At 51.2% G+C, this 25,292-nt stretch overlaps 3 protein-coding genes and 1 long non-coding RNA gene across 7 annotated transcripts; 2 read left to right on the plus strand and 2 right to left on the minus strand.

Moving 5' to 3' along the window:
* The first annotated feature begins 425 nt into the window (after nt 1-425).
* On the plus strand, nt 426-13,933 carry ARF1 (ARF GTPase 1). Its single transcript, XM_030264131.4, has 5 exons — nt 426-583; nt 9,818-9,997; nt 10,608-10,718; nt 11,263-11,387; nt 12,347-13,933. The coding sequence occupies exons 2-5, from the start codon at nt 9,850-9,852 to the stop codon at nt 12,506-12,508; spliced, it is 546 nt and encodes a 181-aa protein (XP_030119991.1). The 5' UTR covers nt 426-583; nt 9,818-9,849; the 3' UTR covers nt 12,509-13,933.
* Nucleotides 13,934-16,106: 2,173 nt separating this feature from the next.
* Nucleotides 16,107-19,854, minus strand: C2H1orf35 (chromosome 2 C1orf35 homolog). Of its 2 annotated transcripts, none has more exons than XM_041714298.2 (9): nt 19,727-19,854; nt 18,317-18,450; nt 18,072-18,225; nt 17,947-17,992; nt 17,778-17,860; nt 17,615-17,687; nt 17,201-17,280; nt 16,777-16,935; nt 16,107-16,628 (listed from the first exon to the last, which is right to left on the minus strand). In XM_041714298.2, the coding sequence occupies exons 2-9, from the start codon at nt 18,408-18,410 to the stop codon at nt 16,388-16,390; spliced, it is 930 nt and encodes a 309-aa protein (XP_041570232.2). In that variant the 5' UTR covers nt 18,411-18,450; nt 19,727-19,854; the 3' UTR covers nt 16,107-16,387. The 2 variants fall into 2 exon arrangements, with proteins under 2 accessions (XP_041570232.2, XP_030119984.4); XM_030264124.4 differs by lacking the exon at nt 19,727-19,854 and adding an exon at nt 19,483-19,719.
* Nucleotides 16,555-18,205, plus strand: LOC140682563 (uncharacterized). Its single transcript, XR_012054397.1, has 2 exons — nt 16,555-16,676; nt 17,593-18,205. It is a non-coding gene; the product is annotated as an uncharacterized lncRNA (long non-coding RNA).
* A 9-nt stretch (nt 19,855-19,863) lies between the features above and the next one.
* MRPL55 (mitochondrial ribosomal protein L55) lies at nt 19,864-22,078 on the minus strand. 3 transcript variants are annotated; one of them, XM_030264126.4, is made up of 4 exons: nt 21,987-22,078; nt 20,957-21,024; nt 20,678-20,843; nt 19,864-20,066 (listed from the first exon to the last, which is right to left on the minus strand). In XM_030264126.4, the coding sequence occupies exons 2-4, from the start codon at nt 20,974-20,976 to the stop codon at nt 19,923-19,925; spliced, it is 330 nt and encodes a 109-aa protein (XP_030119986.2). In that variant the 5' UTR covers nt 20,977-21,024; nt 21,987-22,078; the 3' UTR covers nt 19,864-19,922. The 3 variants fall into 3 exon arrangements, with proteins under 3 accessions (XP_030119986.2, XP_030119988.2, XP_041570233.2); XM_030264128.4 differs by lacking the exon at nt 21,987-22,078 and adding an exon at nt 21,942-21,964; XM_041714299.2 differs by lacking the exon at nt 21,987-22,078 and having other exon boundaries at nt 20,957-21,104.
* Between the last annotated feature and the right edge of the window lie 3,214 nt (nt 22,079-25,292).

Consider the following 25,292-nt stretch of genomic DNA (forward strand, 5'->3'; position numbering starts at 1 on the left):
AAGAAGGGTGAAGGGAAGCGGGAACGGCGCACGGAAAGGGGCGGGCACAGTGCAGTGAAAGGGGAGCTGTGCAGGAAGGGCAGGCACGGTGCCCACGAGCCCCATCCCACCCATTATCCCGTTATCCCGTTGTTATCCCGTTATCCCAATCCCGCATTCCCGGGGCTGCAGAGTGGGCGTGGCCAACCATCAGACCACGCCCCCGCGCTGTGACCACGCCCACTCCCTCCAGGCCACGCCCCCATCCTCACTGAGCCGTCAATCACGCTGTAGCCACGCCCACTGCGCCTCTCCGCCACTCCCCCTCCCGCACGGAGGTGTCACTCAAGCTGTGGCCACGCCCACTGCGCCTCTCAGCCACGCCCCCTCCCGCGCCCGCCCTGCGGCAGCTCCCGCTGTGGCCACGCCCCCTCGGCGCAGGCCACGCCCCCCGCCGCTCCCGGCGGCGCCGCGCGCGGGGCGGGCACTGACGTGGCCGCAGCGCGCCGCCATCTTGTGCTCCAGGGCGGATCGCGGCCAGCGGCTCCGAGCGGGACCCTCCGAGCGCTGCCAGACCCTCGGCCCGCGCCTCCCGACCGCGCCGGTGCGTTTGCCGACACCTTCTTCTTCCCTCCTTTCCAGCTTTTTTTGTTTCCTCCCCCCCCGCCCCTCTCCGCCGCGCCGCGCCCGCATCCCGCGGCCTTGGCGCTGAGGCAGCGGGGCCGGGCGGTGCTTTGCTCCTCGTTCCTTCTCATTGCTTTTAATTCCTTCTCACTCCACCTTATCCCTACTCATTCCTTTTCCTCTACAGACTCTCCCGGAGCGGCGCTGCTCCATCCATCCCCCCTTTCCATGTCTTTGTGGGGGGGTCGGGCCTTTGGTTTCCGCGCTTGTGGGTGGGATGGGGTGGGAGAGGGTAAAGGGGAATCGCCGCAGCTCGGCCGCAGCTGCACAAGGCCCCGCTCCGCTCCCTCTAGCGATGGCATTACACGGGATAGGTTTGTCCTCCCTTCCCCAAACTCCCTCATTCCGGCCTCAGCCCCGCCCGCGGACGGCTCCGAGCGAGGAAAGGCATTTCCTCCTCCTCCTCTCCCCCCAAAACCCTCGTGGGGTGCGGGAATGAGGCTGGGATGAAGCTCGCAGCGTAGAGGTTTTTTCTCCTTAAGCCCTTGGCTGCTGAGTTGGTTTTTTGAGTTTTTTTCTTGCTGGGCAGAGCTTTATCGTGGAGCAAACAGTTCTTTTTTGCCGCCTATCGCCTTGGGTTTGGTGGTGTGGGAGATCAGCTTTCCTCGGCGGAGCAGCTCCCGGTGGGAGGATATTATATTCTGTCTGAAAATACTCCATGGTGCGAGGAGAACGTGATACTTCGGGGCTGATAAAGCTCGGTGTGATGAAGTGATAGCCCGGCTCTGCCCCAGCACAGCGAGACCGAAACTCTGCCGGGCCATAAAACTGCCCCAAATGTTGTCGTGTTTGACATTGACCTTGTTTGTGGCTTTGCCGCTCTGCTCCTGCCAAAGCAAATTCCACAGGTTGATTAGAGTCGCGACCAGAGGTCTGGTGTTGAAATTGTAGCTTTGTCAATAACTAAAATTCCAAGTATTTATTTAATACTTTGAGCTTTGTCTTGCGAGGCTCGCAGCACCCCTTTGCAGGGTATTCCATTGACCTTATTTTCCAGGCAGAGAAACCGAGGCAAAGTGGATTTTTTCCAAGGTCATTCAGCAATCTTTATTGCTATTTTTTCTGCTGATTTGGAGCGCTTCTAGGAAAAAAAAAAAAAAAAAAAAAAATAGGGAAGTGTGGCTGAAGTGGAGGATTGCTATTTTGCTTTTATTCATGGTATTTGTAATGGAATTAAATAGGAGCACAGCCCTATGGATAAAGGGGTTCTCTGAAAGGAAAGTTTTTGGGGGTGGTTTGATGCCACTGACTTTTCTCTGCTACAAACATATCCGCAGTGCTGGAGGGCCCTGCTGGGCTGCTTTCCCTGCTGGAATAATTGCATTGGGTGAAAGGTGAGGAAACTCACCTCGATTGAACCTCTGCAGCTTTGCCAAGTTTGTTGGTGCTTCCTGTGATGGAGCATCAGGAATCGAAATGGCTCAAGCAGAGCCGCCCTCCCCTCAGAACAGCTTTGTGTTTGGCATGTAAATCCTGTTTAAAGTCGAACCCCTGGGTGTAAATGCTCCGAGGAGCTCAGCTGGGTCTCTCGGAGCATTTCCTCGGTTGTGAAATAGCTGGAATGTGGAAGGGCCTGGCAGGAGCTGTGCACAGAGTTCCCTGTGAGCGTTAGTCATGCTGACCAAGTGGGGGGAGGACCAGGCGCAGCTTTTCGAGGCAAACCGAGCGTGTGTGGGAGTCGGGGCTGGATTCTGCTGGGAATTCACCAAACTGCTGTGCTCCAGCTGCTTCGAGCAGGAGCGTTTCTAGAGATAATTATCAGCTAAGCAAGCCTTTGGTGACATGAATTGGTGGAGGGAGGAAAAGCTCAAAACCCAGGATTCCAGCTGAAATGGCAGTGGTGAAGTTTAAAGAACCACCTTTACACATCTCAGAGGGTTTAATTTCTAAAACAACCTCTTCTTTTTAAAGATGGGCTTTCAAGCAAGAATTCTTAAGGATTTCAACAGCCTTCCCAAGCATCCAGCTTGCTTTACAGTGGATAAATCTGGTGAATGTGAGCTAACTTTATCTGAAAAGGAATAGTTCTGATTCTTTTTTTAGAAATCTCTTGGAAGTTCTGCTCCTGGAATGCTACAGAGCTTGTGTTGGAGCCGACGCTGTCCTCAGCCATTCCCTTTCTTTAGCTGATGAGTAAAGAAGTTCAGAATCAGCTTCCTACTACAACAGCTGTTTTTTCTGTGTAATTCAGCATTTTTTTCTTTCTGCTTGCGAGTATCCGATTTTATTCCTTATTTTTAACACACGCAGACATCGGAGGGGCTGTGGTGGAGCTTCTGCTGATGTTTCAGTTCTGATAAAACCCTCGTGTCTAACACAGCTCTTACTCACCCACTGCTCCTCTACCTCACAACTCAGAGGCTCTGCCGTGACATTTCCCCCAAACCAAATGCCAGTTTCATTGCTGGATGGAGCTCTCGTGTGAGTTCTTGCCATTTCTACTAGGAGTGTAAATGTTGACTTAGTGCCCAGTTCCCAGGAATGAATAACAGGATATTTGGCTTAAAATTGAAGATTTTGAGCTCAGGAACAATTCAACCTCAAAAACAAAAAAAAACCAAAACACCCCAACTGTGCGTTGCTTATCTGAAGATAAATTCTTTGTAGCCCCCAGTTCTCACACCAGTGTTCAGTGTTGCTGAACTGGTGAGCAAAAAGCCACAGGCCATTCTTGGGATTCACAGCTGCATTATTGGCACCACAATATTTCCTGAGCTGGGAGGGCATGGATGCAGCTCCCTCTGTGCTGTTCACCTGCCAGCCTGTCCTTTAAATAAGGTATTTTTCAGACAAGATACTTATTTGTATTTTATTCATGGGTTTATAATGGAATAAAATAGGAGCACAGCCTTATGGATAAAGGGGTTCTCTGAAAGGAAAGTTTTTGGGGGTGGTTTGATGCCACTGCTTTTCTCTGCTACAAACATATCTGCAGTGCTGGAGGGCCCTGCTGGGCTGCTTTCCCTGCTGGAATAATTGCATTGGGTGAAAGGTGAGGAAACTCACTCACCTGTTTCTCCTCTGGGTTGGTTTGTGTGCTCTCAAGTGTATAAATCTTTTAAAATAGTTGGAGGTTCTGTTGTGAAACAGCAGCAGTTTGCTTTCCCTGCTTGAAGGTGAGAATAAGGGAATAATTCTGATTTGGGGTTTGAATATCAAATCAGGCAACCCACTCTCTTTGACACTGACTCTTTTTCTTCTGGCTGTTATTTTAGGAGTGACTTGTTCTCATGTTTGAGAAATAGGCACGACCCCAAAGGAAATTTACCCTATTTTGATCTTGTAAGTGAAACTATTTTCTGTTTTGTGCCACTCAAGCCCAGTGCTCTCAAGAGAATGTCGCAGCGTGTGAGAAATGTCCTGTCTGGGTGAGGTGTGTAGACAGGGGGGTGTTAAACAAATGTGCTGGACAAGGAGATTTCCTCTCACCTGAAGCCTCACCTGTGCTTGGCTGTCCTCCATGTGCCTTGGACATGCACAGTGCTTTTGAAGCCTTTTTTAGTTGAGCCCTGCGAGCCTTTGGTGGCCAAATCCAGCAGTTATGTACCTTTGACTTGGTTTCAGTGCTGCTGCCTTTTCCCTCAAATAACCAGGTTCTGATCCTTCAGGACACCTTTTCCATGCCAAGCTTGGCAGAAGCAGCCCCAGTGTGAGCTCAGTGTTGATCTCCACAGCTAATACTCCTCTGGGTCTAATGATTAAATTGATCAAGGAGTTAGACTGATATTAATAAAGAGCTCTGGGAGGATGTTGTTGCCATGGCCTTTATTACAGTGCTGTTTGTGCAGGATAATGAATCACCTGGTGAACAAAGGACCCGGCCTGCTTGTTGGCTGCTCTCACATGTTACACGTAATCCATGCCTACTGATACTGATAGGGTCTAAAGGAACTCAAAATAAAATTATCTGAGCCAAATTTCAGCGTTAAGGCCCCAAAGTTAAAGGATTTGAGTTGATAAATTGGCGTCTCTCAGGTTAGCAGATGTGGAAGGGCAGTAAACAGTTTCTAAAAATAGTTGAATGTAACTGTACTGGAAGAGTATTGGGCCACCCTGGCTATATATAAAGAGGTGTTTCCAAAATTTGCTGTAACGGAACACTTTAATCTGTAAAGAAATTATTTCAAGTTCAAGAGAACACATCAGTACTGTTCCCTGCTGAGTGGGGGTGTGAAACACTGGGGCTGTAGATTAATCCTGAATTTTAGCACTGTTCTATTCTTGTTGGATCTCTTCTCACATTCTCCTTTAAATCACACTTTATATTGTTAATAACAAGCTGTTGGGTTAGATTTGCACTTCAAATTATTTACCAGCTGTTCTTGCATGTTACACCAGTAACAGCTGTTGGAGTTGCACTGGTTTTTTAAAAAATGCACTTTCGCCTCTTGTTTGCACATTGGTTTGGTGATCTCATGTGTGAATATTCTGCTTCTCTTGATAATTTAATTTAAAACATTCTAGAATGCTGTAAATGAGAAAGAGTGGTCCAGGCCAGTTAGTGATAACTGGCTGAATTTCAAATCAATATTTCTGGTAAATAACAAATTGATCAATTTTTGTTCCCCTGTGACTGATAGAACCAGTATGTTAATACCTGGTTAGGAGTTACGGATTTGGGGCTTTTCTAATTGTTTTAGACATGGAGCTAAAGCTTAGGCCAATACCAAGTAGATTTTCCTTTAAATGGAGATGGAATTTTGGTAGTGAATCCATTGCCTTTGTAAACAGGCCGGTTTTACTTGCCAAGGTGCCCAAGAAAATGGAACAAGGTGCAGGAAGGAGCTTTTTGGTAAAGCTGCAGCTGTTGGGGGATTTACCTGTGTTTAATATTTTGTCTGATTGTAGCTCAGTGTGTCATTGGTGTTTATCAACGGGCATTTAAACAGGAGAGGAACAGCAAATATCCCAGAGACAGCAAATGCCCTCTGTACCTCTGTCCCAGCCTGTTGGGCTGGGGAGGGACAGAGGCTTGAACTTTCCTTGACTGATCTTATCAGAACCATAAAATCCTAGAATGGTTTGGGTTGGAAGGGACCTTGAAGCTCTGCTGATCCCAATCCATGGCTGCTGGGATTTTTAGATTGCCAAAATGATGGGCCCAGCAAGCTTGATTTTAACACTTGCAAAATTTGGAGCCTTATTTATTCACTGTGGGAGCCTCATGTGGTAAGTACTGGTCTACAGAAGTGAAATAAATGAATTTCTGTACTGCACTATAATTTGAGTCAATAATGCATATGGCATCCTCGGCCTCTCATTTTGTCTCTGGTATGTTTAAAGGAATGATGTAAACCTAAATTAAATGCAGTTCCTGTCTCAGGGAAGTTTCATCTTTATGTGGCCGAAAAGGACTTTTCCAGAGGTGTGAAACTGAGGTTCTGTGGGAATTTCAAGGTGTGTTTTGCTCTCTTTGGTGGCCTGCACACCCTCCTGGTCATACACCCGTGGGGTGTTCACCAAGCTCCACCACGGCGTTTGGAGGTCAAGCAGCAGATTGGACTTCTCACGATAAGCAGTCTGAATGAAATGATGTTCAAATGCATTAATGTACGTTTAAATATTAAATTCTGCAGCCTGATGAAGTGTTTAGTGCTCTTTGGCCTTGAGATATTCCTCAGAGCTCTTATTCTAACCACCTACAATTAATAAAAGCAGATTGTGCTTCTTCCTCATGGGCCATATCACTTTAACAACCACCGGGCTGCAGCAATTGCAGACACTCATTCATTTTTAACTCCTCACTCCGAGCCTCTCTGCAAAGGGCTGTCTGTTCTCCTAATGGCTTATCTGAATGGATCGCTTACTAGAAAACAGGCGGCTGAAAATTCTTTTGTTTCATGAAACGAAACTGCAACTTCCCCGCTGAACGTCAGCGCTGCTGTTTGCTAATGGCACATCGTGTCTTAGGCGAGCCTGCCTGACGGGTTTTGGTGCCGCTCAGGTGAGTGCAGTGTGTCAGAGTGCTGTGGGACTGTAGGGCAGGGACAGACAGACAGACACTTCAGTGCTGGGGTGATTTGGGTCTGCTCAGGAGTGCTGAGCTGCTGTTTCCAGGAGCTGGAGTTGTGCTGAGGGAAAATACACACGGAGCTCTGCGAAAATAGTCTCTGCTGTTTATTCAAATCGTTCCCTTTCATACTCAAATCTTCCCACTTAGCCTGATGGATCCCTCTTTTGAAGATGTGCTCAAGCACTACACGCAGCTCACAAGCTGTAGTCTTTTATGTTTTCAGGAATTTTATCCAACTTGTGCTCCTAAATTCGGTGTAGCAATTACTGACAATATTTGGGTGGAGGGAAGGAGGAAGTTAAACTTGGTCAGATATTGGTGAGTTAAGATATGCATTACAAGGGGTGATAATGCCTGAAAGAGAAACTTTTTTTTTTTTGTTTAACTTAGTATACTAGGAGATTGAAGGCTTTTCAAGCTCTGCACCTTCTCACGGTGCAAGAAATGGGCTGGGGTGGGAATTAAAGCAGAGGGAGCAGTCCCGTGATCCCTCAGCTGAGCTGTATTAACCCAGGCAGTTCCTGTGGCAGTGTGCAGTACAACCCATGGAGTGCGAGTTCCTTCCTCTGGGAAGAGATGAACAGGAACTTCTGCTCAGGGGATGGTCCCAGCCTGCCCCAGCCCCACCCAGCAAAACCCTGATGGGAACCGAAATAGTTTGTGGGAGTTCTGCAGATGTGTTTCTCCTGTGGTTTTTTTTTTTTTTCCTTCTTCTTTTAGACAGCAAAAATTCAGCTACTTTTTAGTCAACTTGTAAACACACTCTTCTTGCAGGAGTGGGCTGTAAACTATACTGTGCTGCCTGTAAAAATAAATGTGACTTTTTGTAATGCCACCTACCCTGAAGTACCAAATAAAGTTACAGACTCAGTTTGGATAGGAGGGATGTAGAAGAGAACAAGAGGGGAAATGGAAACCAAGTGCTTAAATGGATCTTAACTTCTTAAGTCTTCACAAAAAGTAAAAATAGGGAGGATGGGTGGTATAAAAGCAGCTTCAATGGCAAAGGGCAGGCTTGACCTGGAAATAGCTGCCAGGAAAACAAGGATCTAATGGGATTCACTGCTGTTAGTGCCAAGTACAAGCAACTTGTTCAGCACTTCTCCGGTGTGTGGAAAGCTGTTGTGGATGTAAATGATAGGATTTTGCTCTTTTTACTGATTAATGTAATCAGTCCAAGCATTGATAACCCATTGTGCTTTTAAAGGTGTGCAAACCAAAGAAAGGCACTCTTTGAACAGGCTTCTAAGGTACTCTGGCTGTGAAAGTTCTTGCAGCCAGTTTCTGTGAGCTCTGGTAAAAGGTCACAGTTCAGCGCTGGCTGCTGCTTTCCAGATGAAGCAGGAGATAGAGGTGGCATGAGCAGCCAGACAAAGGGAAGCTTTACAGCCTCCCTGCCCTCCAGGCTGCTGGGAGCTGTGCTGTGGGCTGGGATGGGGGATTTCCTGCTGTGGGGAAATGGGGACTGCAGCAAAACTGTTTTCTCTTGTTCCTAATTAACCTTCCTGTTTATATAGCCTTCATATGTTCCAGTGGGAGTGGAATATCCATGGTCGTGTTGCAGAAATACAAAAGGAAATGGTGGAATAATGAAACTTTTAAACCTCCCCTTTGGTTTTAACCCCCAGGCTGTCAGTCTGGTTTGTAAAGGAGTTCAGTTTTAAAGCTTCAGTCATATAAAATAAATAAATCTTTGACTGGAGTTGCTTCAGCAAGTTGGTGTGTGGAGATTGACATCCTTCAGGAGCTGTGGAGTGGACTCTGAACTTCCCTGTGGAGCTGGGAGTGCTTAGACACGTGAATTGGTTAATATTACAGAGTTTAACTTTGGGTTAAAAATGGTATCCAGCAAAGCTTCCTGCAGAAGACAGAACTGCTGAGCCCTTCCCCAGAGCAGAGTGGGGGAGCCAGGCTGCACACTGAACAGAGTGGGAAAAGGCTTTTGTGTTGTGGTGTGCTTGTCAATCCAAATCTTGTTTTAATGCTCTTACATAGATACTCTGTAAAGATAGAATAGATATTTGTATAGATATTCTATTCTCTTTCTAGGGAGAGTTTTGCTTCATGGTGAAATACAGAACATTTCCAGAGATGATTCAAACTTCACGTTGTGCTTTAAATTTGGTTTGGTTTACAGTAAATTCGTGCTTTGAATGTATTGGCTGTTTGTGAATTTTCAGTTGGGCTCTATCTCTTCCTAAAGTGACACCTGGCATCAGGGAGGGTGTGAATTGTCCCTGTAACTTGTTTGTGAAGCTCCCAGGCTGCTTTTCCGTGCCTTGTACGAGCAATAGTTCTCCTGGGGATTTCAGTCCTGCTGTAAACTGTGCAGGAGTAAGTTTGGAAAGGGGGGAGTTTGTGATGGGATGGATCAGTCCCAAGGGCACAGGGAAGTGTCTGAGGCTGGAGTGCAGAGGCAGCTCTGCAGTTCCTCAACAGGAAGCTCCTGCTGACGTTAATCACTTTAATCACCCAGGCAGGAGCCTTGGCTGTGAAGGAAGTGCTCATCTCTGAACGTGCTCTTTTAATGTGGCTGTTAATTCTCCGTAGTAAACTTTGATTAAATGTGGGTTTGCTTCCTACAGAAGGTCTCTCTCCACTGTTAATGAAAGTAACTGCTCTGTGTTTATGTGCTGTTCACAGACCATTTCCTCGGGCATGGAGAGGAAGGAAGCTGTTCTGAGTAGGAGAAAATCCAAGCTGTATTCAGAGCTTCCTTCCCAAAAGAAGGACCAGCTATTGCTGTGCAAAGCAAAAACTTGTTATCTGCAGTTCAACTGGGAAAAGTTTCTTTAATGGTGACACTTTTCTGCAGATAAACTGTCCCGTAACAATGGGGAGCAAAGTACCTGAAGTGGTCAGCTGCATGAATTTTGCAAGCAAAACTTTGAGGACAGCAATTAATGCTAAAATGTCTAAAATAATATTTGAAGCATTTCAAGCACTTAAAGCTGGGTTATTTCATGAGCACCGAGTTTTGGCACATCTGTTCATCTTTGTGTTGCTTCAGTGGTGGCTGGGGTGTCTATAAATGATTCACATTATCTCTTATTTTGGGGTTTTTTTGTGTTTTTTTAATGTCATGGTCAGAACACAACTGTTGGAAACTCATGAGTGATACTCTGATCTTTTTTCCTCCAGACTTCACTGGCCAGTGAGAACATATCTCAATCATGGGAAATATTTTTGCTAACCTCTTCAAAGGCCTTTTTGGCAAAAAAGAAATGCGTATTCTAATGGTTGGCCTGGATGCTGCAGGAAAGACAACTATTTTATACAAACTTAAACTTGGTGAAATAGTAACTACTATTCCTACTATAGGTAAGAATTTTATGTTTCTCTCACTGATGGCTTTGAGATTTGAGTCTCAGCTGATTTAAGTGACCTGTCTGTCAGAATAAAAACACTTGCTAAAGCTGAGGTGTGAAGGTGGCACAGCCAAATATTCTGCCATGGGAGGAGGTAGTGACTCTTTTCTCACTCCCCTCCCTCTCATCAGTCACTTGTGGAATGAGCCTTTGTGGGCCATAGAAAAGCAATTTGTCTCCCAGGCTGTTCTGGCATCGTGTCAGTCAGACTGAGTAGCAGAGGGTTCACCTTTTTTTTTTTTCTCTTTTTATTGGAGGGTATTGAGATTTGCAGTTCTTAAAACCCAGGGGAGGTTGGGAGTTTTTTTGTTTGTTTGGAAGGTTTTTTTTAAGGCCACGTAGTTTATTTTTTGTAGCTGCTCAGGTAGCAATTAGATTTGTTCATTTAGTGATGGTGGGAGCAGGACAAGCTGTGTTTGTCTGCTTCAAGAGCTCCAGCACAGGGTTCTGCTGCTTCAAAGCAATTCCAATTTTAAATGAACTTTTTAAAATCACAGCCTGAGTGATAAATACAACAGTTGTGTTATGTTTAAGTGAGATTTGTGGCACAATCTCTGTTTTAGGTTTCAATGTGGAAACAGTAGAATACAAGAACATCAGCTTCACAGTGTGGGATGTGGGTGGTCAGGACAAGATCAGACCACTGTGGCGCCACTACTTCCAGAACACACAAGGTGAGTCCACACTCCCGATTCCCAGCTTTTCCAGAGTCCAAGAGAGCTTTTTGGCTCTCTTCATTAAGGTAATTCTGCAAGTTTCTTGGAGGGGAGTGGAAATATTTATTATTGTAAAAGGGTGTGTTTGTGTGCTGCTTTGGCTTTTCTCTTAAGCCGCTGCAGGTTCAAAGAGGGATGGGAAGAATTCCAAAAACCAGTCTTCCTTGTCCTTGTGACTCAGAGCGAGTTCAGGAGTTTGTTTTTTCTTTTGTCAGCATTACAGCTCTGCCCTCACTTCAAAGCAGAGTCTTTACTTAAAGCTCTGCAGCCCCATGAACTGGGAGTTTGTCACTTCTGTCACTGTGCATGTCTTTGAGTCTTGGCACAGCATTTCAGGAGCTGCTGCTCCCTGGAAAATGCCAAGTGGTTATGTAGAAGGAGTACCCAAGTTGCAAAAACAAATGCAAACCAATGCTGGTTTTCACCAACTTTCAGCAAGAACAGACTTTCTCTCAGACACGAGATTTCAAGTTTATGTTTATTCTTGTTTGCATATTTCTAGGTCTGATTTTTGTGGTTGACAGCAATGACAGAGAACGTGTGAACGAGGCCAGAGAAGAGCTTATGAGGATGTTGGCAGAAGATGAGCTCAGAGATGCTGTTTTATTAGTGTTTGCTAACAAACAGGTATGCCCAAGAAAGGTGTCTGTCTGTCAGAACCCTTGAAAACTTTCAATGTCCTTGTGGGTGCCATAAAATAACCTTGATTTTCATATTTTCAATGTAATGCTAGATAACTCAGTATAAATGGCCATTTAGGTATGTTGAAGGGAGAAAACCATAGATTAAATTCTCATCTAAAAGGAGCAACCTTCTATGCAGTCTTGGCTAAGAGATTTTCAGTTTTAGTGAAAAGCAGTTTGATTTTTAAGGTTGACATAGCTCAGTTACAGCACCTGCCCAAACTTCCTCCAGAGAGGAATGCTGGAATGCCAGAACCTCCCTGAATTCCTCATTTGTGGTGTTTGAGGGCACTGCTGGTGTTGGTGGAAGCGCTGGAGTTTTAATGTGCTTGTGTTGACCTGTGAGCTGGGCTCTCCCAGGCCTCAGAGTTAGCTGAGAATTCTACCTTTTACTGCTTGTAGAAATCTTGACAGCTTAACCCCAAATGTCAAGGGCCTGAAATGTGACCAGGAAATGTAAAGAGAGGGAATAACATCCTGCTCCACTGACTGCACAGCCTCAGCTGGGAAGGGTGAAGGTGCCATAAGTCATGTCCAGGAGCAGGAAAGGTGGGCTCTAAAGAAGCTGTGCTCAGCAGAGTAGTGATAAAAGTTGATTTTAAATCATACCTGTGGTGTCAGAAAGTGGAAACAGACTTGGAATTGTGAGCAGTATCAGCGCTGGGGGAATGACTGGATCCAGGCATCAGCTGTCTCTCTTCCCTATGAAATATTCCACGATGTTGATTTAGACTGGGTTGTTAAACCTTGGAGGCTCTTGTCAGTGTTGGGGAAATAGCTGGAATATCAAAGTAATCCACTGGGGTTTTCTGAAAGAGAAGTTGTGAGAGCTCTTAACTTTGCTGTAATGCCTTTAGAGCTGTTGATGAAAGAGTGGGGAATGACTGTTGTTGCTTCCCTCAGGACCTGCCGAACGCCATGAATGCAGCAGAAATCACAGACAAACTTGGACTGCATTCTCTTCGTCACAGGAACTGGTACATCCAGGCAACCTGTGCCACTAGTGGAGACGGTCTCTATGAAGGACTGGACTGGTTGTCCAATCAGCTCCGAAACCAGAAATGAAACCATAAACCTTCCTCTTCCCTCTTTTTCCACCCCTCCCTCTTATTTCCTCCTATTCGCCCTTCGCTTTACTCTAATGTGGCAAACTGTGCTACTTTGTGGTATTGAGTGCCGGAAGCTGTTTTCATTTCTTTTTGTCACAGTATATATTGCATCATGCTGTAAATGTGGCAAATACAAGCCTGAAAACAGTTAGGTTTCTTATTTAATGTAAATAGTTTTTGTTTCCAATGAGGCAGTTTCTGGTACTCCTATGCAATATTACTCAGCTTTTTTATTGTAAAGAATCGAGTCACTGTTTAGTACCTGGAAGGGAATTCAGTGGGTTAATAACGTAAGGGTTGCCAGTGGTCCTTGTGCAGTAGAGCTGGATTCGATCTCGGTTGGGTTGTGAGATCCATTTTGGTGGTTGGTTTTTAACCTGAATTCTGTATTTTTTTAAATAGACAAGGAAAAGTAAAAACACTTAAAACACACAAACGTTTGACATCGCTTCTGCTGCTCCAGCTCTAACGTGGTGACTCTTGATTCTTTCGAAAGGGTGAAGCAATGACTGACACCCAATTAGCTTCATCTGCTTAACGAACAGATCATCAGTAGTAGATCTCTGGCTCTTCCTGTAGCTCGTAGTCTGTGCTCATCTTCGTTCACAGCCGTTCAAAGATTTGCTGGGCCTGGTTTAGATGAGCTTTGCAGACTCATGCTAAACATCTGACTTTTGGTTCAGGTGAGATTTCTCGTTTCCATTGAACTTGAATCATTTCCAGAAGTCGACATTTTTAGCCTGTCATATTTGTCAAAAAGTGTTTTATACTTTTCTTGTGCGTAAACCACTCCAGAAGGCAAAACCTTTCCACAGGAAGCACAGCCTGTCCCAGTCCTAAGCTCTATAGGCAGAAAGTACTGTACTTAATGTAAGAATTGCCATGAAAAACACCAAACATCTATGTATAGTGTCTAGGGAAAAAAACAAGCATGAGAGTTTGGAGAGTCATTCCACTCTACAAGTATTCAATCCCATTTTGGAACAATCCCATGTCTGTATATGTGTGAAAACCCTTGGCATCCCTCATACTGCAAGGTTCAGATTTGCCATCAGAAAAATAAAAAAAAGACCTCTTTACTTTTCTTTTGTATTTTGATAAACACTGAAGAAGCTGGAGCTGTTAAACTTTAACTAGAGGAACTATCAGAACTGGTTTATTTAGTGTTGTGGAAACCTTTATTGCTTTCAATACACAACTAGTAATCAACTGTTTTGTATACTTGTTTTCAGTTTTCATTTCGACAAACAAGCACTGTAATTAAAGCTATTAGAATAAAATCTCTTAACTATTTCATGTTTTTTATGCCTTGCTGTTCATTCGATCATCTTGGCAGAATCATAATTAAATACTTGTTGAATAAAAAGTTTCATGAAACTTCCACTGGTATCGTGTTGGTTTGTATCATCTTCGTGCAGGGCATCCAGATCCAGGCAGCTTTTTGCCACATCACGATTTGCACAAAAATTTGATGATGTCTCTTGTATTTTCCAAGAAATTTATCATTCCTGGTTGGAACCCTGCAGCTGAAATGGTGGGTGATGCTTGCTGGGTTCTGCTGGAGTCACTTTGTTGCCTGTGGGGCAACACAGCTTGAGCTTCTTGAGTAGCTCCATCACATCCCCCAACAGGTTGTTCCTCCTGCTGATCCCAGTTAATTACAGGATTTGTGAATTAGCAGTTTAGTGGGGGGAAAAAATAGGAATTCCGCCTTCCTAAGTGCTTTGTTTTGCATTTTCCCTTTCTGCAGTTCCCTCTGGATCCAGGACAGAGCTCCTCCTCCGGGTGATCCTCCTGCCTTCCCTGTCAGCTGCAGCTTCTCCTCCCCAGGCTCAGGCTGCCTGCCAGCTCCCGGCTGTTTTCCTGGCTGGAGCTGCAGCAGATTCCCCATTACACAGGCTGGAAAGCTGCAGGATAAAAGGTCTGTCCTGCAGGTTAGAGACTGAATTCCCTGTGGGAAAACCTGGGACTCCGGGTGGGTAACAGGGACTGTGGCTGGAGCTGGAGTACAGGGGAAATAGCACTGGGCAAACTGGGATCACAAACCTCCTGCAAGTCAGAAATCCACCTTGGAATTTCGAGCTGTGAATCAGGATATTTGCATCCCTAATAGAGCAGGACAGCTCTTTATTCCTGTTCTGGGAGGGAATTGAAATTAAAGGGCCAGCTGGGTTAGGATGCTGTTCCTCTGCGTACAGAATTTGCTGTGGAAAACGGAATGTGGTGATGTTACCAGAACTGTGCTCTGCCCTCTGCTCTGGGCAGCACAAGCTTTGCTCTGTCACAGGCTCTCAGCCTGGAATTTTGGCCACCAGCAGCTGGACAGCTCAAGCCCAGGGTAAAGATCCTGCTGTGTGCCCCAGGAACTCTGCAGCAGCTGGACAGGGAGGGGCTGGGGGGAGCAGCCCTGGCACAGGGATGGGGCTGAGCTCCTTGACCCCCTCCCCCCCAGTTTTGGCTTCCCGTGTTTCTCAAACTGATTTCCTTCGATTTCCCTGACAGGAGAATGGCCAGGAGAGCTGAACTGAGCTGGGCCAGCAGTGCCTGGCCCCTCTGCCATGGTGCTGAGGAGCTGGGGGTGCAGAGCATCCACCCCAAAACTTGGGAGGTGAAGATGGGACATGGAGCCCATGGAGGGAGCAGGACTCTGTGGGGTTTTTTCCTCCTTGCTGTGCTGTTTCCATTCTCCCATGACTCCCTTTTCAACCTGTTGCCCAGTTCCCATTAGGCACACTCCTGCTCTGGGATGTTCCCAGCTTGCTCCAGCCACAGTTTGGATCCCAAAATCCCGTGGAGCTGACGGGAGCTCAGCCTGGTGAGCAGCAGCAGCAGGGGCAGAGCTCCTGGTCAGGGAATGCACGGGCTCAGGGCACCCCAGCTGCGCCCTGGGGATCCCTGGGATGGATCAGGAGCTGCAGCTGCTCCGAGCACGAGAACAGCCCCTTGCCAACCCCAAAAATCACACCGAAGGCTCTGCAGCATCTCCCAGTGCTGGGGCTGAGCACGCTGGGACAGAAGGGCTTTGTGAGCTCCTGAGCATGGCCCCACTGGGCTTTTGTCCACCAACACACACAAACCCTCCCTGTCTTCAGTTGCATCATTAATTACACAAACGAGGCCCTTGTGCTTGGCAGCGATGCTCCGGAGCTGCTTGGGACAGCCCCTTTCCATTTGGATCAATATTTCTATTGATTGGTGTAAAATTCCCCTCTTTCAGTATGCCAAGAACATAAATAATGGTGTGCTCAGGGTTTCAGTCCTGGATGGGAATGGAGTTTGCTGCTCCCTGGGGTGGGTGGATGTGGCCAGGGCAAAAGCCTATGGAAAACACCTGGTCCCATCCAATTTCTCCCCCAAAAGGTGAGGAATTATTTAGTTGTCCAAAGGCTTGGACAGGGAAAGGTGTCCCTGCCCATTGCAGGGGGACTGAACTAGGTGAGCTTTAAGCTCCCATCCATGCAGCTGATGGACTTAGGGAATCTTTAAAGAAAGAAACTCTTCAGCCACTGTACTGGCAAGCACTCAAGGGCAGGGAAAGAAGACAAAAACCCATATTAATAAATAATAATAATCTCTTCCAAAGTCTCTATCCATAAACACGAGGTATCCACAGCATTTTCAGCACCACAGCGCCAGCCCACACCCACAGCATCCTCCATGCTCGATCCTGCCTGGAGGGATTTCAGGGAGTGAGGAGAAGGGTGCCCAGGCCCGGCACCTCAATGCCCTTTGCCAGACCGCCCCGGCACCCGCGGGGCTGCGGCGTTTTTCATTTAATCACCATAAAAAATACAAATCGATGGAAGATGTCCCTGAAACAGCGCCAGGCTCCCTCTCAGTCCTCCGAGTCGGTGTCGTGGCGCTGCCGGGCCCCGCGGACGGGCGGGGAGCGGGACCTGCTCCTCTTCCTGCCCTTCCTCCGCGGGGACGGGTGGCGGCCGCGGCCGTCCCGGCTCCGGCTGCGCGGGCGGGCGGGGCTGCGGCCGCCGCTGCCCGCCGAGGATCCCGAGTCGTGCCGCCGCCGGGCGCGCTGCCGCGGCGCCGCCGAGGGCTGCTGAGCCTTCCGGCCCTGGTGCCTGCAGGAACGGCAAAATCACAGCGATCACAGTGGGCACGCCAGCGAGGTGGGTCTGGGGGGGAAAAAGGGAATTTGGAAAGCCAGGAGAGGCCAACGAAGCATCCTGACCACGTGGCTCTCCTGAATCCTTCCCCCAGCCCAGCTACCTCTTATCCCGATCCGGGGAAGAATCGGAGGATGATGGGGCAGCATCCTTCTTGGAATGCTTCTCCTTGTCCTTCTTCTTCTCCTTCTTATGTTTCTTCTTTTTCTTGTTCTTTTTCTCCTTCTTCTTCTCCTTTTTGGATTTTTTGCTGCTGTCAGGTCTGCAGGGAAGAGACCAAGCAATGAGAATCCCTGCACTGTGCATCCCTCTGGCTCCAAAAACTCATCTCCATCCCTTTTTCCAGGCACATTCCACCACATCCCTCCTTTGCCAAAGAGAAGCCCACAGAGGCTTTTCAGGCTGATTCATAGAGATGCAAAACAAGCCCAATGCCAAACAGAGCCATGGAAACATTTTGTAAAATATTTTCCATACAAGCCAGGGCATTTCTGGTGGTTTCCCACCAAAGTGGGAAAAATCCTCACCGTTCCTCCTCCACCTTCTCCTCCTTTTCCTGCTTCTTCTTGGAGACAGATGTCTCTGGGCTGCTGGAGACTTTCTGGTGCTAGAGTTGGAGAGGGGGAAAAATACAGAGTGAATCCCTGAGCCCATAGCTTGTAATTACAAGAGAAAGGGTTTTTCTCCCTTTAAAAATTAAGCTTGGGAAAAAAATTTAAATTACATTTGGGGAAAAATTAGAATACCCTTAAGAGCTGCTTCGAAATTAAAGCCCCAAAGATGACCTCTGTGCCAACAGGACAGAGAAAACTCCTGCAGGTTTCTGTGCTACAACACCTAGGTGATTTTTTAAATTAAATACTCCAAGCAAGGGGCACTGCTTTTTGCCTTTTTCCAATCTATTTTTGAACCTTCCAAGGACAATGTGACTGGCACCGTACCGTGAAGACTGAGAGCCCCAGCTTGGCCGCCTCCCTGTCCTCCTTGGAGAGCATCACCCGGCCAGCGCTGCCACTGCAGAGAGACCACAGAAAAAAGCATAAAAACACTGAAATCCAACAAATTGTTCTGAAATTGGTGTGGGACCCTTCCCTCTCTCCTTACCTGGAGCTGCCCAAACCCACCACCCGATCCACGTCCTTCTCGTCCCGCTCGGCGCCGTCCCTCTTGCACACCTCAGCCAGGTCCTGTGGGGAGAGGGGACACTGTCCTGCGTGTGTCCCCAAAATCAGAGCCCAGGGGACACTGGGGGGACGTGTGGTGCCCCTCTTACCTCTTTGCTGAGGCCCGTGGGCTGCCTCTTCAAGGTCTTGTAGCCACTGTAAAACCAAGAACAGGCGATACGTGTGGGGACAGCCACCTGCTGTTTTTTGGGGTTTTTGTGGGGTGAGGACTCACAGTGCTGCCATCATGGCCTCCTGCTCGGCCAGGCGGACAGCAGCCAGCTCTTCCTCCCGGGATAACGGGGGGCCTGTGTCCTTCTTGCCCTTGGCATACCAGGTCAGGTCCTTGCCCTTCTGCCACCGCCCCACCGGCGCCATCAGGGAGTTCCCTGTGGGGAACAATGACCCCCCTCAGTCAACATCACCGCACCCCAAAACTGCGGCAGAGGGGACAGGGATTGGAGCAGTATCAGCCCTTACCCAGGTAATTCTCACGCTGTTTGTCTGTCTTGACATCCTCCCAGCTGAACTGGTCCTGGCCCCCCCGGACCCCGCCCCGGGAGGAGCCGAACATGGCGCCGCACCCCGCAGCGGATTTGGGGGACCCCGGTGACCTGCGGAGAGATCAGCCCTGCCTTCATCCACTTCAGATCCTCCATACAGCTCTGGGGGGGCTCCTGAGGGTGCAGGGAAGCAAATTCACCCCCCCAGGGGTCAGTGGAGTAAGCAAAGGCCTTTGTGGGGTGTTACAGGCTGGAAAGGGGGTTCATAACCCGGAGGTGGGAGGGGGCGCATGGCTTGGGGAGGGTCCCAGCCTGGGGGGAGGTTGTTGGGGCTCAGGGCAGCCCCAAGGGGGTCTGTGGCCTCGGGGGGTTCAGAGTCTGGGCGAGTTCAGAGCCTCCAGCAGGGTTTAGGGCCAGCAGCGGGGCAGTCACAGCCTGCGGGTTTCAGGGTCTGCTTTTTGGGGGCTCAGCCTGCGGGAGGAGAGTTCAGGACTAGAAGTGGGACGGCTCTGGGTCTGGGAGGAGGCTGCAGGGTTCGTGGAGAAGTTTAATGCCCTCACGGGGATTCTGGGCGTCAAGGGGGAGGGTTCATGGGCTGGAGGGGGGGTTCAGGGTCTAGGAAGGGGTCACAGCATGGGTGGGATCAGAGCTGGGAGTGGTTGATGCCCTGGAGAGGATGAGAGCTGGGAGAGGAGGTGATGGCCTGGAGGGGATGAGAGCTGGGAGAGGGGGTGATGGCCTGGAGGGGATGAGAGCTGGGAGAGGGGGTGATGGCCTGGAGGGGATGAGAGCTGGGAGAGGAGGTGATGTCCTGGGTGGGATGAGAGCTGGGAGAGGAGGTGATGGCCTGGAGAGGATGAGAGCTGGGAGAGGAGGTCACAGCCTGGATGGGATCAGAGCTGGGAGAGGGAGTGATGGCCTGGGTGGGATGGGAGCTAGGAAAGGGGTCACAGCCTGGATGGGATGAGAGCTGGAAGTGGGGGTGATGCCCTGGAGAGGAGGTCACAGCCTGGATGGGATCAGATCTGGGAGAGGGGGTGGGTGATGGCCTGGGTGGGATCAGAGCTGGGAAAGGGGGTGATGGCCTCCATGAGAGGTTGCACATCCCAAGAAGAGGCTGCAGGGCCCGGGCTGGGACATTACCTGGAGCTGAGAAGGGGCTCAGGGCCGGGGGAAGCTGCAGGACCTGGCCGCTGCAGGGCCTGAAGTGGGAATTTGCCCGTCCCCGAGGCGTGTGGAAGCAGCTCGGGGCGGCTCCTTGCAGCCCGGGCCTCTCCGGGTTGGGGAGTGCGAGGACCGGTAGTGCCGGACCCGCAGGATCCCACACGGAGCCCCCAAATCCCCAAAATCCCAAATCCCCAAATCCCAACGCGTTCCCCTCACGCACCTCCGGCCGCCGAGCGCGGGCCCGCCCCGCCGCTACCACCGCGGGCACCGCCGCGGGGGGGGCCGGACGGGCCGTACCACCGCGCCGCCCAGCGCGGGGGGAGCCCCGCAGAGCCGCACCGCAGACACGCGGCTGCGTTATTTTTATTATTTGTGTATTTTTATTTATAGATTGATACAGTTCTGGGTTCAGCGCTTCACTTCTTCCAGAACTTCTTGTAGGTGTCCAGGTCGATGCCCTCGAAGGTTTCCTCCTGCTTGGCCTTAGGCTTGCTGGGGAAGTGGCGGCGCAGACGAGCCTTGCGCTCCGCTTCGGGCAGCGTGTTGCTGTCCAGGGGCATCTGGGGACACGGGGGACATGGGGCGAGACCGCGGGGACACAGTGTGACTGACACCCGTGGGACATGGCGTGAGACCCCAGGGACACGGCATGGAGCCCTGGGACCGGGCATGACCCCTGGGACACAGTGTGAGTTCCCCAGGGACACAGTGTGAGACCCCAGGGACACGGCATGGAGCCCTGGGACCGGGAATGACCCTTGGGACACGCTGTGAGATCCCAAGGACACAGTGTGAGATCCCAGGGACACAGCGTGACTCCTTGGGACACGGTGTGAGATCCCAGGGACACAGTGTGACATCCCAGGGACACAGTGTGACATCCCAGGGACACTGCATGACCCCTTGGGACACGGTGTGAGATCCCAGGGTCACAGCATGGAGCCCTGGGACCGAGCATGACCCCTGGGACATGGTGTGAGATCGCAGGGACATGGTGTGAGATTCCCCAGGGACACAGTGTGAGATCCCAGGGACACAGTGTGAGACCCCAGGGACACGCTGTGAGATCCCAGGGACTCACTGTCACCTGCCATCACCCATCCTCAGCCGCCGGGACAGGGTGTGACCCCCCGGCACACTCAGGCCCGCAGCCCCGCGGCCGTGCCCGTACCATGAGGATCCTCTTGGGCTCTCGGTAGCGCAGGCGGACGGTGGAGCCGTCGGTGCCGACCAGCAGCACTGGGTAGCGGCGGCCGTAGCGCTGCCGGTGCAGGTGCCCGATGGCGGCGCGGTTGGAGCTGCTGCGGGCGCAGGAGGCGGCCGTGAGGCGCAGGGCACTGCCGGGAGAAGGTGGCACAGCGCCGGTGTCACCGTGAGGGTGGCAGCAGCGGGCAGAGCTGCCAGCGGGCAGAGCCGGCAATGCCCCGGGGGTACGGGCACTCCGCCTCACCTCAGCGCCCGGCTCGCCATCTCAGCGCACGGAGCAGAGAAAGGACACACGGAAAGGTCCCGGCGTGGCTGTGGGGTGACACCCCCGTGTCGCCATCGCTGTGGAGCTGCCGCATCCCCTCCGCACAGCCACAGCGCCGCCACAGCCCCGGGCATGGCACGGCCCCCCCCGCCTTCGCCATGGTTCACCCCGCCATGGTTCCCCCCATTCCCGCAATGGTTCGGCCCCACGTTTCCCGCCCTCGCCATGCTTCACCCATCTACGTTTCCCCCCATTCCCGCAATGGTTTAACCCAACCATAACCCTAACCCTAACCCTAACCTAACATGGTTCCCCCCATTCCCGCAATGGTTTAACCCCACGTCTCCCCCGCCTTCGCCATGCTTCACCCATCTACGTTTCCCCCCATTCCCGCAATGGTTCAGCCCCACGTCTCCCCCGCCCTCGCCATGCTTCACCCATCTACGTTTCCCCCCATCCCCGCAATGGTTCAGCCCCACGTCTCCCCCGCCCTCACCATGCTTCACCCATCTACGTTTCCCCCCATTCCCGCAATGGTTCAACCCAACCACGTCTCCCCAACACGTCTCGCCTTGCTCAGCCATGGGTCAGTTCCACGACAGCTCCCCCCTCTCCCCGTCATGGTTCAATCCCATCACGCCTCCCCTCCGCACCCACCTTGGTTCAGCCCTCCCGCCCCTCTCCCCGCCATGGTTCAATCCCATCACGCCTCCCCTCCGCACCCACCTTGGTTCAGCCCTCCCGCCCCTCTTCCCTTCATGGTTCAATCCCATCACGCCTCCCCTCCGCACCCACCTTGGTTCAGCCCTCCCGCCCCTCTCCAAGCACGCTTCAACCCCACCATGCCTCCCGCCACCCCACCGTGCTCCCCTCCGCCCCGCCATGGTTCAGCCCACGTTGCCCCCTCCGTTCTCCCACAACTACCCCCCCCGCCCCGCCACTATCATGGTTCATCCCCAGGCACCCCCGCCCGGCCCCGCCGTGGTCCGTCCCGCCGTCCCGCACTCACGTCAGGCGCGCTCCGCACGGCCCCGCCCCCGCGGTGACGTCAGGCGCGCGGCGGTGGCGGCGGGCGCGCGCGCGCGGGGGCTGCCGGGACCGCCCCCCCCCCCTCCCCAAATCCCCTCATGATCCTCGGGCGGATGCGCGGGGCGGGCATCGCCCGGGCGGGTGAGCGGGGACGGGCCGGGAGCGCAGCCTGAGGGGCGCAGGGGGCTCAGAGCCTCACGGGGGCTGCGGGCAGAGCGGGTCCCACCGGCCCGCGGAGCTCCGTCACTCACAGGGGTTCCTCGGCTGAGCGGCCTCACAGTGGTTTAGAATGAGGAATCCTGCCCGGCTCTGGGCTTCTCAGCCCCTCAGAGTGGGCTTGGAATAAGGAATCCTGCCCGGCTTTGGGGTTCTCAGCCCCTCACGGTGGGTTTGGAATGAGGAATCCTGCCCGGCTCTGGGCTTGGGATGAGGACTCCTGCCCGGCTCTGGGCTTCTCAGCCCCTCACGGTGGGCTTGGAATGAGGAATCCTGCCCGGCTCTGGGCTTCTCACCCCTCACGGTGGGCTTGGGATGAGGAATCCTGCCCGGTTCTGGGGTTCTCACCCCCTCACGGTGGGCTTGGAGTGAGGAATCCTGCCCGGTTCTGGGCTTGGAATAAGGAATCCTGCCCGGCTCTGGGCTTCTCAACCCCTCACGGTGGGCTTGGGATGAGGAGTCCTGACTGGCTTTGGGGTTCTCAGCCCCTCACAGTGGGCTTGGAATGAGAAGTCCTGCCCAGCTCTGGGCTTCTCAGCCCCTCACAGCGGCCCACAAGGGCTGAGGGGCCCAGCCTGCCCTGAGGTGCCGAGCTCCTCACGGGATTCCTCTGCTGAGGGGTCCCGGGGTGCTCAGCCCCTCTTGGATTGAGGAGTTCTGGCCGGCCTTGGGGTGCTCAGCCCCTGGCACAGGCCTTGGGCTGGGGGGTCCAGCCGGCCCCAGGCTGCTGAGTGCCTCATGGGGGTCCTCAGTGCACACTGAGGCACCGACCTGGATGTGCTGATCCCTCACAGGAGCCTCTGGGTGATGCCCACACCCATCCCCGGGGAAGCTGAGCTCCCCCCATCTGTCCTGTGTTACCTGTGTGGGGTGGCTGTGGGGTGGGACAGGTCGCAGCCCCACGGGGCTGTCCCCAGGCTGGCTGTATGTCCTTCCTGACACCCACAGCAGGGCTCTGAGGTGTCCCTGGTTTGATAAGGCAGACAGGGATGTGCCTGTGGGAGCAGGTGGGATTTGTGAGCTTCACAAGGGTGATAAGCAGCCCTCAGGTATCCTAAAACAAACCCGTGTGGGGAATTGGATGGTAAAACTACATCTTGTGTGAGCTTCACCTCTCTAGAGGTTTTCCCAGGTGGGTAAACTGGTTTCAGCCTACTGGTGAGTTAAACTGGTCTGGTTTACAGGAGGACATGGTCTGGGGATAACGGGTTTGGACCTCCCTGGTTTCTGCAGTGACCTTGAGCAAGTGCTTTGTGTTCTGTCTGCAGCATCACCGCTCCCTGCACGCCAGGAGTGTAGCCAGTGGAGAGGCTAATTAGTGTTTGTAGGTAATGATTTCCAGGAAAAAGGTGGCTGAGCTCCAGCTCTGTACTGCTGTGGGATGCTCTGCTCCTCAGAGAACCGCAGGATGGGTAAAGCTGGAAGGTTGGAACCTCCCTGCAGATAATTCCCTCTCTGTCACAGCAGGAGCTCTCTCCCTTTTTGGAACCTGTCCCAAATCTTACAAAAGTGGGGGTGGCACCTTTATAACAAACCTGCTAAAAATAGGGGGTGGGATTATAATCCTAATCCAGGAGACCTTTCTCAAGGCTCCAGGGAAACCGTGCTTTAATCTTCTTTTCTTCTTCATAAGGGGGCTTTGCCTTCCCTGTAAAGCCTCTCTGCTAATCAGTTTTAATTTGTTTAACTCTTGTGATGTCTGTCCTTTGCTTCCCTGGTTATGTTGCCACCTACGAGGTAAAATCCAGGGTGAATTTAGCAGCACAAACAGACTAGGAGCCATTCCTTGCCTTGGGACAACTCCTGTGCCCCCCTTGTCTTTTTGCAGCCCAGAGGGGTTTATGTGGCTGTTTGTCCTCAGGCCAAGGAGCGGGAGATAATTAATATTGTTAATTAGTTGGGCTGTTCTCTTGCTGATCAACTCTGCAGTGGTTTTGGTGGATTAGGCTGGATCCCAACCCATTTTTAGGAAACCCTCTGTGCTGGATATTTATAGATTGGCTGCTCTAAAAATGCCAAAACCTGACAAAAGGGGGGATAAAAAATTGAGCTGCTGCCTAAAATATATTTTGGTGACATTCCTGCTGCAGCCAGCCTGGAAATGTGATGCACCAATGCATCCCTGGAACCAAACAGAGGAGAGAAAGAAGCCCTATATCCACCAGATCTGGGGTTTTGGGGGTTTGTTGTTGCTTTACCTGTGGGTTTTGAGGGCTGTGGTGTTTGGCAGGGGTGGGAGGGCAGGAACATGATGGGATTGCCCTGGCAGCTGTGGCAGTGTCCTGGGAGCAGCCTGGGGCAGTGGGAGGTGTCCCTGCCATGGCAGGGGTGGAACAAGATGAGCTTTAAGGTCACTTCCAAACAAACCATTCTGTAATTCTATGAAATTCCCAGTTTGCCATCATTCCTCCTGTGAGGGCCCAGCCCCAGGATGGGATTCCTTGGGAGTGGAAATGGCTTTTGTTGCCTTTCAGTTTTCCTCTGCAGATCTGCAGCAGGAGAAGGGATTCACAAGGAGGAAACACCTGCAAGTCTTTAGGTTTATTTTTAGCTGTTTTGAAAGCAGTGAGCTGTGATCACAACCCAGGTGTCTTTTCATTAGGAGTGTTTTGGGGAAAGAACAGGGAGCGAAGTGAAGCAGGGGGTCCCGCTGTGGGAGTGGTTTGGATCTGTGAGCAGGAGAAGGAGTTTTCCTGTCACCTTTGTGGTCGTGGGCCTGAGGTGAAGCTGTGTGGATCTGGTCCAAAGGAAGAGCAATGTTCCTGCCGAAGGAAAGTGCCTGGAACTGTTCCAGGTTGGATGGAGCTTGGAGCAGCCTGGCCTAGTGGAAACTGTCCTTGCCCACGGGTGTGGAATTAGATAGTTTGGAAGGTCCCTTCCAACACGAACCATTCCAGGACTCTGCACAGACACTGCAGGGACAGGGACAGCTTTGCTGCTTTCCATAATCCCAGCCCAGGAGGGGCTGGCACCCCTCAGCCTTTGGGGGTGTTGGCTGCAGCTTTGCCAGCCAGGAGAGCAGGGAGCGGAGGAGGAACCGCGGGGGAGATTAAAGCTCAGCAGGGTGGTT

The sequence above is a fragment of the Taeniopygia guttata genome, chromosome 2, assembly GCF_048771995.1.
Source record: "Taeniopygia guttata chromosome 2, bTaeGut7.mat, whole genome shotgun sequence".
Taxonomy (NCBI): Eukaryota; Metazoa; Chordata; class Aves; order Passeriformes; family Estrildidae; genus Taeniopygia; species Taeniopygia guttata.